At 47.3% G+C, this 13,443-nt stretch overlaps 1 protein-coding gene across 4 annotated transcripts in view; it reads left to right on the forward strand.

Moving 5' to 3' along the window:
• Positions 1-13,443, forward strand: part of ACOX3 (acyl-CoA oxidase 3, pristanoyl) — a 127,360-nt gene that overhangs the window by 11,979 nt on the left and 101,938 nt on the right. For 2 of the 4 annotated variants that reach the window (XM_069744763.1, XM_069744765.1), the window contains exons 1-3: positions 8,498-8,605; positions 10,584-10,752; positions 11,887-12,120. In XM_069744763.1, coding sequence (XP_069600864.1) covers positions 10,606-10,752; positions 11,887-12,120 — 381 coding nt within the window. In that variant the 5' untranslated portion in view covers positions 8,498-8,605; positions 10,584-10,605. Of the gene's footprint in view, positions 1-8,497; positions 8,606-10,583; positions 10,753-11,886; positions 12,121-13,443 lie in introns of those variants that run through there. The other 2 variants (XM_069744766.1, XM_069744764.1) reach the window with 1 other exon arrangement.

Raw genomic sequence — 13,443 nt, forward strand, 5'->3', positions numbered from 1 at the left:
CATGGCTGGATTGTAATATTTCACCAGTTTTTTAGGTGAAATATTACAAATCGCTCTGTTTGGCAGTTTCACTTTCAACAGCCAATCAGAGCGATCGTAGCCACGGGGGGGGGGGGGGGGTGAAGCCACCCCCCCTGGGCTAAACTACCACTCCCCCTGTCCCTGCAGGCCTGGTGAAATTACAGTTAACCCTTTCACCCGGCCTGCAGGAGCCCAATCCGGCCATGACGCATATGCTGAGTCACAGGTCGGAATGGCACAGGTTTTCATGACGCATACGGTGCGTCAAAGGTCGGGAAGGGGTTAATGTCCTGGCGGAGGGAAGGAGGTTGTCACTCAGGATTTTTTCGGTACATGGCTCCATCCATTCTCCATTTGATGTGGTGAAGTAGTCCTGTGCCCTTAGCAGAGAAACACTCCCAAAACATAATGTTTCCACCTCCATGCTTGACAGTGAGGATGGTGTTCTTCAGGTCATAGGCAGCATTTCTCTTCCTCCAAACACGGCGAGTTGAGTTAATGCCAAAGAGCTCAATTTTTTGTCTCATCTGACCACAGCATCTTCTCCCAATCACTCACAGAATCATCCAGGTGTTCATTGGCAAACTTCAGACCAGCCTGCACGTGCGTCTTCTTGAGCAGGGGGACCTTGACGGCACTGTAGGATTTTAAACCTTTACGGCGTAATATGTTACCAATGGCTTTCTTGGTGACTTTGGTCCCAGCTGCCTTGAGATTATTAACAAGTTCCCTCCGTGTAGTTTTAGGCTGATCTCTCACCTTCCTCATGATCAAGGATACCCAATGAGGCGAGATTTTGCATGGTGCCCCAGATCAATGCCGATTGACAGTATTTGTATTACGAACACGGACTGCTCCTGGCACATTAACCCCTGGGACACTGCGATCAAACATGAGCTCAGCGTTCACTGAGCCCCCCCCCCATAGGCAGATCCTGTAGTGTATAAGGCAGCAGCCCCCCCCCCCTTGTCAGATCCTGTAGTGTATTAGGCAGCAGCCCCCCCCATAGGCAGATCCTGTAGTGTATAAGGCAGCAGCCCCCCCCTTAGTCAGATCCTGCAGTGTATTAGGCAGCAGCCCCCCCCATAGGCAGATCCCGTAATGTATTAGGCAGCAGCCCCCCCCATAGTCAGATCCTGTAGTATATTAGGCAGCAGCCCCCCCCATAGTCAGATCCTGTAGTGTATTAGGCAGCAGCTCCCCCATAGTCAGATCCTGTAGTGTATTAGGCAGCAGCCCCCCCATAGGCAGATCCCGTAATGTATTAGGCAGCAGCCCCCCCCCATAGTCAGATCCTGTAGTGTATTAGGCAGCAGCTCCCCCATAGTCAGATCCTGTAGTGTATTAGGCAGCAGCCCCCCCATAGTCAGATCCTGTAGTGTATTAGGCAGCAGCCCCCCCATAGTCAGATCCTGTAGTGTATTAGGCAGCAGCCCCCCCATAGTCAGATCCTGTAGTGTATTAGGCAGCAGCCCCCCATAGTCAGATCCCGTAATGTATTAGGCAGCAGCCCCCCATAGTCAGATCCTGTAGTGTATTAGGCAGCAGCCCCCCATAGTCAGATCCTGTAGTGTATTAGGCAGCAGCCCCCCCATAGTCAGATCCTGTAGTGTATTAGGCAGCAGCCCCACCCATAGTCAGATCCTGTAGTGTATTAGGCAGCAGCTCCCCCATAGTCAGATCCTGTAGTGTATTAGGCAGCAGACCCCCATAGTCAGATCCTGTAGTGTATTAGGCAGCAGCCCCCCCATAGTCAGATCCTGTAGTGTATTAGGCAGCAGCCCCCCCATAGTCAGATCCTGTAGTGTATTAGGCAGCAGCCCCCCATAGTCAGATCCCGTAATGTATTAGGCAGCAGCCCCCCATAGTCAGATCCTGTAGTGTATTAGGCAGCAGCCCCCCATAGTCAGATCCTGTAGTGTATTAGGCAGCAGCCCCCCCATAGTCAGATCCTGTAGTGTATTAGGCAGCAGCCCCCCATAGTCAGATCCTGTAGTGTATTAGGCAGCAGCCCCCCCATAGTCAGATCATTTAGTGTATTAGGCAGCAGCCCCCCTCCCCCCCCATAATCAGATCCAGTAGTGTATTAGGCAGCAGCCCCCCCATAGTCAGATCCTGTAGTGTATTAGGCAGCAGCCCCCCATAGTCAGATCCTGTAGTGTATTAGGCAGCAGCCCCCCCATAGGCAGATCCTGTAGTGTATTAGGCAGCAGCCCCCCCCCCCCCATAGTCAGATCCTGTAGTGTATTAGGCAGCAGCCCCCCATAGTCAGATCCTGTAGTGTATAAGGCAGCAGCCCCCCATAGTCAGATCCTGTATTATATTAGGCAGCCCCCCCCCCCATAGTCAGATCCTGTAGTGTATTAGGCAGCAGCCCCCCCCCCCCCATAGTCAGATCCTGTAGTGTATTAGGCAGCAGCCCCCCATAGTCAGATCCTGTAGTGTATAAGGCAGCAGCCCCCCATAGTCAGATCCTGTATTATATTAGGCAGCCCCCCCCATAGTCAGATCCTGTAGTGTATTAGGCAGCAGCCCCCCCATAGTCAGATCCTGTAGTGTATTAGGCAGCAGCTCCCCCCCCCCCATAGTCAGTTCCTGTAGTGTATTAGGCAGCAGCCCCCCCATAGTCAGATCCTGTAGTGTATTAGGCAGCAGCCCCCCCATAGTCAGTTCCTGTAGTGTATTAGGCAGCAGCCCCCCATAGTCAGTTCCTGTAGTGTATTAGGCAGCAGCTCCCCCCCATAGTCAGTTCCTGTAGTGTATTAGGCAGCAGCCCCCCATAGTCAGATCCTGTAGTGTATTAGGCAACAGCCCCCCATAGTCAGATCCTGTAGTGTATTAGGCAGCAGCCCCCCATAGTTAGTTCCTGTAGTGTATTAGGCAACAGCCCCCCCATAGTCAGATCCTGTAGTGTATTAGGCAACAGCCCCCCCATAGTCAGTTCCTGTTGTGTATTAGGCAGCAGCCCCCCATAGTCAGATCCTGTAGTGTATTAGGCAATAGCCCCCCATACTCAGATCCTGTAGTGTATTAGGCAGCAGCCCCCCATAGTCAGATCCTGTAGTGTATTAGGCAGCAGCCCCCCCATAGTCAGATCTTGTAGTGTATTAGGCAGCAGCCCCCCCATAGTCAGATCCTGTAGTGTATTAGGCAGCAGCCCCCCATAGTCAGATCCTGTAGTGTATTAGGCAGCAGCCCCCCATAGTCAGATCCTGTAGTGTATTAGGCAGCAGCCCCCCCATAGTCAGATCCTGTAGTGTATTAGGCAGCAGCCCCCCCATAGTCAGATCCTGTAGTGTATTAGGCAGCAGCCCCCCCATAGTCAGATCCTGTAGTGTATTAGGCAGCAGCCCCCCATAGTCAGATCCTGTAGTGTATTAGGCAGCGGCCCCCCATAGTCAGATCCTGTAGTGTATTAGGCAGTGGCCCCCCATAGTCAGATCCTGTAGTGTATTAGGCAACGGCCCCCCATACTCAGATCCTGTAGTGTATTGGGCAGCAGCCCCCCATAGTCAGATCCTGTAGTGTATTAGGCAGCCCCCATAAAAAAGACCACAATACTCCCCTCTCTTCCTCCTTGTTCCAGCGGTGCTCCCGCTCTTGTCCTGACAGCCGGCACAGGGCAGTGACGTCACCGCCCCCACTGTCAGTGTCGGTGTCTGCGAGTGACGTCAGACGCTGACAGGGGGATGATGGGGGAAGGAGCGTAGCGCAGCACTCCTTCCCTCATCAATGCGGTCAGCTGTATCAGCTAGTTGCCGATACAATTCACCATGTGATGACGGCGGGGGCCACTGCTGGCACCGTTTTCCCCCTCGCTTGCTCAGGGGCCCCATAGCGGCAGAGCAGAGCTCTGCCGCAGAATGTAACTGCATCGGCGCGCTGGGTGCGCTGACGCAGTTACAGTAGCGTAGCTCCGGGTGGGCCCCATCAGAGCGCGGAGCCCTGGGGCGATGGCCCCCTCTGCCCCCCTGGTAGCTACGCTACTGGTGTGAGCCCTCACATAGGCTCCTATATACAGTGTGAGCCCCCACATAGGCTCCTATATACAGTGTGAGCCCTCACATAGGCTCCTATATACAGTGTGAGCCCCCACATAGGCTCCTATATACAGTGTGAGCCCTCACATAGGCTCCTATATACAGTGTGAGCCCCCACATAGGCTCCTATATACAGTGTGAGCTCCCACATAGGCTCCTATATACAGTGTGAGCCCCCACATAGGCTCCTATATACAGTGTGAGCTCCCACATAGGCTCCTATATACAGTGTGGGCCCTCACATAGGCTCCTATATACTGTGAGCCCTCACATAGGCTCCTATATACAGTGTGAGCTCCTATATACAGTGTGAGCCCCCACATAGGCTCCTATATACAGTGTGAGCTCCCACATAGGCTCCTATATACAGTGTGAGCCCTCACATAGGCTCTTATATACAGTGTGAGCCCCCACATAGGCTCCTATATACAGTGTGAGCCCTCACATAGGCTCCTATATACAGTGTGAGCCCTCACATAGGCTCCTATATACAGTGTGAGCCCTCACATAGGCTCCTATATACAGTGTGAGCCCTCACATAGGCTCCTATATACAGTGTGAGCCCCCACATAGGCTCTTATATACAGTGTGAGCTCACATTTTTCGGCTCCTGGAGAAGGCGGGCACGTGACAACTATAATGCAATTTGCATACATGCAGTCACGTGCCCAATAAACTTGTACAGCCTCGCTTAACACAAGCGTATTAAACAAGACCAGACACGTCTAGTCGTAATGTGACCGGATGTATGCAAATCACATGCATCGAAGAATCCTGACAGCGCGCACTGTGCAGGCTGCGGGGAGTCACTAGACTGTAGTCACATAGAGTGACTGCAGACTTGAGGCCCAACTCTAGACAATCCCTTTGGCAGCGTGTGCTTCTTAAAGGGAATCTCCTATACCCCTCCACAGAGAGAGAGAATTTTAGTCTAGGAAGAGGTTTCACATGTACCCATTCAGATGGAGACGTTTATTCTCAGCGAGGTAAGGTAAGCGTAGGACCTGGTATAAGAGAGATGCCGTAAAGTGGCTACCAGGTACACATAAAATTGGCCATTTTTATGCGCTTAAAGCTCTCATTTTTCATATTTCTAGTGCAGTAATGCAGTTCAAATTTCGTGTTTTCAAGTTTGCATGTTCTAGCGCTGCAGTGTGCTGCCTTATTTACTTAACTACAGGTCCTTCTCAAAAAATTAGCATATAGTGTTAAATTTCATTATTTACCATAATGTAATGATTACAATTAAACTTTCATATATTATAGATTCATTATCCACCAACTGAAATTTGTCAGGTCTTTTATTGTTTTAATACTGATGATTTTGGCATACAACTCCTGATAACCCAAAAAACCTGTCTCAATAAATTAGCATATCAAGAAAAGGTTCTCTAAACGACCTATTACCCTAATCTTCTGAATCAACTAATTAACTCTAAACACATGCAAAAGATACCTGAGGCTTTTATAAACTCCCTGCCTGGTTCATTACTCAAAACCCCCATCATGGGTAAGACTAGCGACCTGACAGATGTCAAGAAGGCCATCATTGACACCCTCAAGCAAGAGGGTAAGACCCAGAAAGAAATTTCTCAACAAATAGGCTGTTCCCAGAGTGCTGTATCAAGGCACCTCAATGGTAAGTCTGTTGGAAGGAAACAATGTGGCAGAAAACGCTGTACAACGAGAAGAGGAGACCGGACCCTGAGGAAGATTGTGGAGAAGGACCGATTCCAGACCTTGGGGAACCTGAGGAAGCAGTGGACTGAGTCTGGTGTGGAAACATCCAGAGCCACCGTGCACAGGCGTGTGCAGGAAATGGGCTACAGGTGCCGCATTCCCCAGGTAAAGCCACTTTTGAACCATAAACAGCGGCAGAGGCGCCTGACCTGGGCTACAGAGAAGCAGCACTGGACTGTTGCTAAGTGGTCCAAAGTACTTTTTTCTGATGAAAGCAAATTTTGCATGTCATTCGGAAATCAAGGTGCCAGAGTCTGGAGGAAGACTGGGGAGAAGGAAATGCCAAAATGCCTGAAGTCCAGTGTCAAGTACCCACAGTCAGTGATGGTGTGGGGTGCCATGTCAGCTGCTGGTGTTGGTCCACTGTGTTTCATCAAGGGCAGGGTCAATGCAGCTAGCTATCAGGAGATTTTGGAGCACTTCATGCTTCCATCGGCTGAAATGCTTTATGGAGATGAAGATTTCATTTTTCAGCACGACCTGGCACCTGCTCACAGTGCCAAAACCACTGGTAAATGGTTTACTGACCATGGTATTACTGTGCTCAATTGGCCTGCCAACTCTCCTGACCTGAACCCCATAGAGAATCTGTGGGATATTGTGAAGAGAAAGTTGAGAGACGCAAGACCCAACACTCTGGATGAGCTTAAGGCCGCTATTGAAGCATCCTGGGCCTCCATAACATCTCAGCAGTGTCACAGGCTGATTGCCTCCATGCCACGCCGCATTGAAGCAGTCATTTCTGCCAAAGGATTCCCGACCAAGTATTGAGTGCATAACTGAACATTATTATTTGATGGTTTTTTTGTTTGTTATTAAAAAACACTTTTATTTGATTGGATGGGTGAAATATGCTAATTTATTGAGACAGGTTTTTTGGGTTATCAGGAGTTGTATGCCAAAATCATCAGTATTAAAACAATAAAAGACCTGACAAATTTCAGTTGGTGGATAATGAATCTATAATATATGAAAGTTTAATTGTAATCATTACATTATGGTAAATAATGAAATTTAACACTATATGCTAATTTTTTGAGAAGGACCTGTATATACGAGTTGGCAACTCTAGGTTCAGCACCTGTTCACACTTAGTCTATGTTTGGATGTGCCGGTCAGGTTTTTGAAATGTCTTAAAGGGAATCTGTCAGCAGCTATGTAATCTGAGAGCAGCATGGGGTTGGGACTAGTACCCTGATTCCAAAATTGTGTTACTTACTGGGCTGCTTGCTGTCATTTTGATACAATCATTGTTTTTTTCTGCTGCAGAGCTCTGAATGATGAGCTCTGTATAACCCCATCCACCCCACTGATTGACAGCTGTGTACACTGTGTATAGGCAGAAAGCTGCTAATCACTGGTGGAGTGGGGTTGGACCAGGAGGCACGAGACGCCTAGTCTTGTAGTGATAATCTCCTGCTGATAAAACACTTGATTGTATTGAAGCAGGAAAACACAGCCCAGTAAGTGACACACTGCTGGAATCAGGGTCTGTGTCCCTACTTTATGCTGCTCTCCGATTATATAACCAAAACCTGGTGACAGATTCCTTTAATGATTCGGGCACTAGTGTTCAGTGCATTGCCTCCACATCGAATTTTGTGCATTACATCGATTGTATTAAAATGGATGATATGTCTGTGTAATCCAGCAGTGTAATGCAGCATGCACGCTCAAGCCGTTGTGCGGCGTGTATGTGCGGCCATGGACGGCACTCTCTCGGCCAGTGACGCTGATAAATGGTGATGACTACCACCCCTGTTAGATTTGCTCAGATACATCTTACAGTTCTCACTTTCGGCAAAAAATTATTCCATATTCTGTTTGTACGAAACTGGCCTTAAAGGGATTGTCTAGTTTTCACCAAAGGATAGCTGATAACTTACCGATCGGTGGTGGTCCGACTGCAGGGACCCACACTGATTGGCAGAACAGCAGATTTTTATCCGAGATGAGAAAATGTCATTCCTGTTAGCAAATACAGCAGCAGGGGGGATGTTTTATTCATTCTCTATGGGGCAGATGAAAAAAAGCCTTCAATTCAATTTCTAGTTACCATTTTTTTTATTTTTATGAAATAGCAAAATGTCCATTATTAATCTTTTGTTCTGTGGTTTGAACAGCTGACATGTGCCATGTTTTTTTTTTTTTTTTTTTTTTTGTTTTTAACAAACTCTGGAATTTATTTTCACCACTTAGATATAATAAAGGACCTAGACATGTTTGGTGTCTATGAACTCGTAACGACCCGGAGAATCATAATGGCAGTTTTAGCATTTAGTGAACATTGCATTGTAAAAAAAAAAAAAAAAAACTCTGGGATTTCACTTTTTTGCAATTTCACCGTTTTTCCACTACATGATATGTTAAAACCGATGGTGTCGTTCAAAAGTACAACTCGTGCCGCAAAAAACAAGCCCTCACACGGCCATATTGATGGAAAAATAAATAGTTATGGCTCTGGGAAAAAGGGGAGCGAAAAAAACGAAAATGCGAAAACAAAAATACCTCCGGGGGTTAAAGGGTAAAAGTGGACGACCCCTCTAAAATCCACGGTGTTACCCTAATACCGCTGTATACATTGCTGCATGAGTGTCGCAGCCCAGGGTACGACAGGACCAGACTGAGAAGGACTTTCGTACCTCCGCACTGCAGAGTCCCAAGTCCGGCTATCTTATCGATGCAATCAGGGTCAGCAAATAATCCCGTAGTAACGTATTACTGTGGTCACATAGGATCCCAGCTGGAGACGTCGCCTCAGCCATAATCTGCTCTGTGGGGTCCGGATTACCCTCCTCTTATTAGTAAGTGTGATGCTGCCTGCAGCTAAGGGTTGGATGGTTGTCATATGTATAAGAATAGGAGTAATGGGGGTAATACGGGACTTATTGAGCCTTTGGGGGTGTCTCTAATGGGTGACCATGTGGAATGACAAAGTATGGACAAGCACAGACTTGTAGATGGGATTAGGCTTCGCTCACAGACTTAGGAACAGAGAGATGAGAATCAGGCCGGGGAATGACTTTAACGGGGTCTGTTGGATTTTCTATCATGGTCGCTGTCATTTCGTTGGGAAATGGGGGAAGATAAATATCAAAGCATTTAAAGGGAACCTGTCGGCAGGATTGTGCACAGTAACCTACAGACAGTGTAAGGTCGGTGCCATTATACTGATTACAATGATACCTTTGTTGATGAAATCCGTCTTGTGGTTCTTGTTTAATCATTATTTTCAGTTTTGAGTTAATGATATGCTCGTGCTCCGGGGCGGCCTTCATGTGGTGCTCTGATTAGATATTTGTCTGTATGGCTTCTGACAGGTAACTGATCCCTCATTGACCTGCCCCCTAGTTTACAAATTCCCTCCTCCAAGATGGCACTGCCCGCGCAGTAGCAGCTGTTGGATCGCCCATAGCCTCTACTGCGCCGTTTTCATCAGTATAACGGCTCCGACCTGACACTGTCTGTAGGTTACTCAGCACAACCCTGCTGACAGGTTCCCTTTAAAAAGGTGTTAGAGGAGGCTGCCTCTGTCAGTCCGTCAGTGCTCCAGGATGCGATCGTGGGCTTGACATATATGCTGATGTGTGCAGGAAACATCGACCTTGGATGTGATGAACAGGAGATGGGGAAAAATAAAAGTTGTGGCTTCTTACATCAGAAGTAAATTGCCTCCTTAGAGAAGAGCTTGAGCTCTACCCATTGTAAGTAACATTCAATATCGACCTTTTAACGAGCCTTGCCACATGACTTGGAATAAAAGCCATAACAGAATTTCATTTTCCAGTAACATGTTTTGGGATCTTGCCTCTGATCAGTGCAAAGCTTGAGATCTCGTTTGGCTGTATGTGAGGCCTCTTAGTGGGATCGAAGGGGAAACATCTGTCCTTAGAACTTTAGAAGAAAAATTTGAATCCGAGTATAAGAGGTAACATTTCTCCTGTGGAGAGTGACATGTCTGACATGCCAGCGTAAGGAGACTTATAGGCCATGCAATGCTCCTGTAACGTAGGAGAGTAATATGAAATTGTATTATTACTGATCAATGCACTGTGCAATGTCACTCCGGCTATCTGGAGACCTGAGACTTCTTGGGGGTGTTCCCATTTTCTAATATGATGGTGTATCGCTAGGATGTACCATCGCTCTATGGTCAATGTTGTCTGACTTCTTGATCCCCGGTGATCCTGAGAAAATGGAAATTCAGGGTACACAGCAAGCAGGACGCAGCATGTAATCTCATTGCTGATTGGTGAGGGTACGACCACAAAGACCCAATCTACTGGTCGGATACAAGTGATTAGGTGACCCCTCTTCTGGAGATAATGTGGGTTCCACCTCTGGGACCTGACCTCCTCAAACATTTATGGCATGTTTGATGTGGTCGGGGGAGATAGGTCTCTCATGCGACTACCCCTTTACCCACACGGTCATAATGAGTCCTGTGAATGGACCCTTAGGTGGCTGAGAATATTCGGCCATTTTCACATTATAACCAGATATTGTTTTTTAGGTGTCTGACATGAATGCTGGAGGCAAAGCTGTTTTTTTAGATTGATGTCTCCATGATTGAGGCAAGTAGCCATTATTGTGGCTCCCAAATAAATATGAGCTGGCCACAGCCGGAATTTCTGATATTCGAACATCTGAATACAGATTTAATGAGTTTTACTGCATTGTTAGCTGTCCTGTGATGCGGGGCACGGTCGGTGACAACAGATGCGTTTGCTCGGCTTTTCTTTCATATTACTCCATGGTACGATATATGGTTTTATCCAACAGATTGAGTACAATCGCTGCCAAGATGACCGATGCCAAAGAGGCCACATCCCAGGGTGAGCTGCTGCCCGATTTACCCAATGGACCACTAGCTGAGTACCGCAGGAAGGCTTCCTTCTGCTGGAAGGAGATGGTAATATTTCTGGATGACGAAGACATCGTTGCGTTTAAGGTACGAGTGCTATGTACAAAAGCAGCGGCCTCCGAGCTGAGGGGCTTCAGAGACACCGGCTGAGGAACCTTGTAAATGAATGTGTAATCAAGCCGGCTCATGGCCAGAAATGTTTCGGCTGGTCCAGGATGAGCCTGTATGTCTGCATCAGGTAGACTATGGAGGACATGTCCGCAGGATATTCCACCCCCCACTATGAGAGTAAAGCCCCTTTATTGCTTATTACAGTCATACTTTACTAGTAGAATTTCATTGGGGTATTCTTGAGAAATCGACTCTTGACATTTTTATTTCATCAGGGCAGATGCCTCACTCCCCAGCTGTGCTGCAATTCAACGGCGGCTTCTGATCGTTGACCGACAAGTCACCCTTCCCTCGGTGACCTGTCTTCTCTGTTCAGGCACCGTCATTGCCCGGGTTTGCTTCATCAGAAGAGACAGCGCCTGCGCAGTGAGCGCCTGTTGACGTTGCGAGATCAATGTACCGGCTCCCGCGACGACATTGGGAGCAACGATGGCTCCTGCGGGAAGAGTGACCTGTCAATCAACTATCGGCGGTGGGGGGCGAAGTACAGCAGAACTGAGGAACGAAGTACCCGCCCCGATGCGCTGGAGAATAAAACTTTAGGAGTAGGTTTCTCAAAAATACCCCAGAGAAATTCTACAAGCAGAGTAAAAATGTTAGCGGCTTTACACTCATGCCTTTAGTTAGGGGTTAAATATCCTGATGACAGGTCCTGATTTTTTTCAAGCTGTAAAAAAACCCTAAAATTTAATTATTTGATTTCTATCACTTTATAGGAAATCTGTAAACCTTTCATCCAGTTTTCCCATCTTATAAAGAGATGTCATATTGGTCGGTGGGGCCTTTTCATTTTCATCAGTGAATGGCCTCGTGTGGGATCTGAACAGTCCTGAAAAATAGAGAAGGCGCAGCTGTTTTTAGCGCTGCGCCGCCTTCAGCACACAATGGCGCCCACTACCAGGCGGTGTAGCCTGTTTTGGTGAATGGCGCTTGTTGTAGTTTGCCCGGTACGCCATGCCCATACTCAAAAGTCCAGTGGTAGATATGTAAGGAATTTTCGACAGCCTTTTCATTTTATTAATTTTGTATTTATTTTTTATTCTGCTTCAGAAAAAGATCTTCACCACGCTTGAGAATGATCCACTATTCTACCGCCAACCCGGGGAAGATCTGCCCCTGGAGAAGTACAGAGAGCGGACGTTTCTACGGTGCAAGAAGATATTTGAATATGACTTCTTAACTTTTGACGCGACCATGGAAAAGCCTCAAAAGCTACTAATCCTTATTAACTGCCTGGGCATGTATGACTGGTCCCTGGCTGCTAAATATTTCCTGAACACACAGGTTAGTCCAAAGGCTCCTCCACTAAATGCCAAGAGGGTAAGGAAAGAGCAAATCTAGGGAGAGAGTCTGGGTATGGACAATAAAAAGCCAACGTACACGCTTTGACATTTTTCACTTCCTCTTCAGTCACAAAGTGTGAGTCCCGATCACAACCCTCAGTGGTGACGATCTGGACATTTTATTTAAAAGCAAAAATTCATCATATCCAACAGGAAATTTTCTCCCAGTCCCCAATATCATGGCTCCTCTGCCTGTCCTCACTTCATCAAGTTCAGTTTCCGTTTTTGAAGCAGTCACCCAGTTTCTCGCCCTACTACCTGCACCACTGACCCTATTCCCTCTCATCTCCTTCATACCTTCTTTCCGGATGTCACCACCCACCTAACTAAAATATTTAACCTCTCTTTTTCGTCCATTTTCTTTCCGTCCTCCTTCAAACACCACTTTACTGAAAGAAAACATCCCTCGACCAGAACTATTCCACTAACCACATACCTGCCTCTAATATTCCCATTATCTCTACACTCCTGGGTCGCTTGGTCCACTCCCATCTAAACCGCTATCTTTCAGATAACTTGACCTTTTGCGATCCAGTTTTCACTCCTTAAACTCTACAGAAACTGCCCTTAGTAAAGTTTCTAAAGATCTACAGCTAAAACTAATGGTCACTGCTCTCTGCTCATCCTCCTGGATCTCTCTGTAGCATTCAACACTGTGGATCACCTGCTCCTCCTAACTATGCTCTGCTCTCTCGGGCTCATGGAACATTTCTCTCCTGGTCCTCCTCCTACCTCTCTGACCGCTCCTTTACTGTACCTTTTGTTGGCCCATCTTCACCTTACTGTTAGGGTTCCTCAAGGTTCAGTCCTAGGCCCCCTCCTCTGCTCTTTTTATACTGCCCCATTGAACAAACCATCAGTAGATTTGATTTTCATACTGTATGTTGCGGACTCCAAATTATACACCTGTTCCCCTGACACGATGTCCTTCCTCTATCGGAAACTGAATCTGTCAAAAACTGAACTCTGTGTGTTTCCTTCCCCCACTAATTTGTCTACACCTGATATTGCCATTTCCGTCTGTGGTTCCACCATAACTCCTACGCAGCATGCTCTCTGTCTTGGGGTCATATTTGACTCAGATCTTTCCTTCGATCCCTACACCCAATCACTGATTCACTCATGTACTTGTGCTGCAAAATCATCCCTGGAACCAATATTTTCTTACCTTTTACAACGCAAAAACTCTTACTGATGCTCTGAATCACTCATGCTCTATATTCTAAACCTCCAACTCACATCTCCAGGACTTCTCTTGTGCTGC

The sequence above is a fragment of the Ranitomeya imitator genome, chromosome 1 (assembly GCF_032444005.1).
Source record: "Ranitomeya imitator isolate aRanImi1 chromosome 1, aRanImi1.pri, whole genome shotgun sequence".
Classification (NCBI taxonomy): Eukaryota; Metazoa; Chordata; class Amphibia; order Anura; family Dendrobatidae; genus Ranitomeya; species Ranitomeya imitator.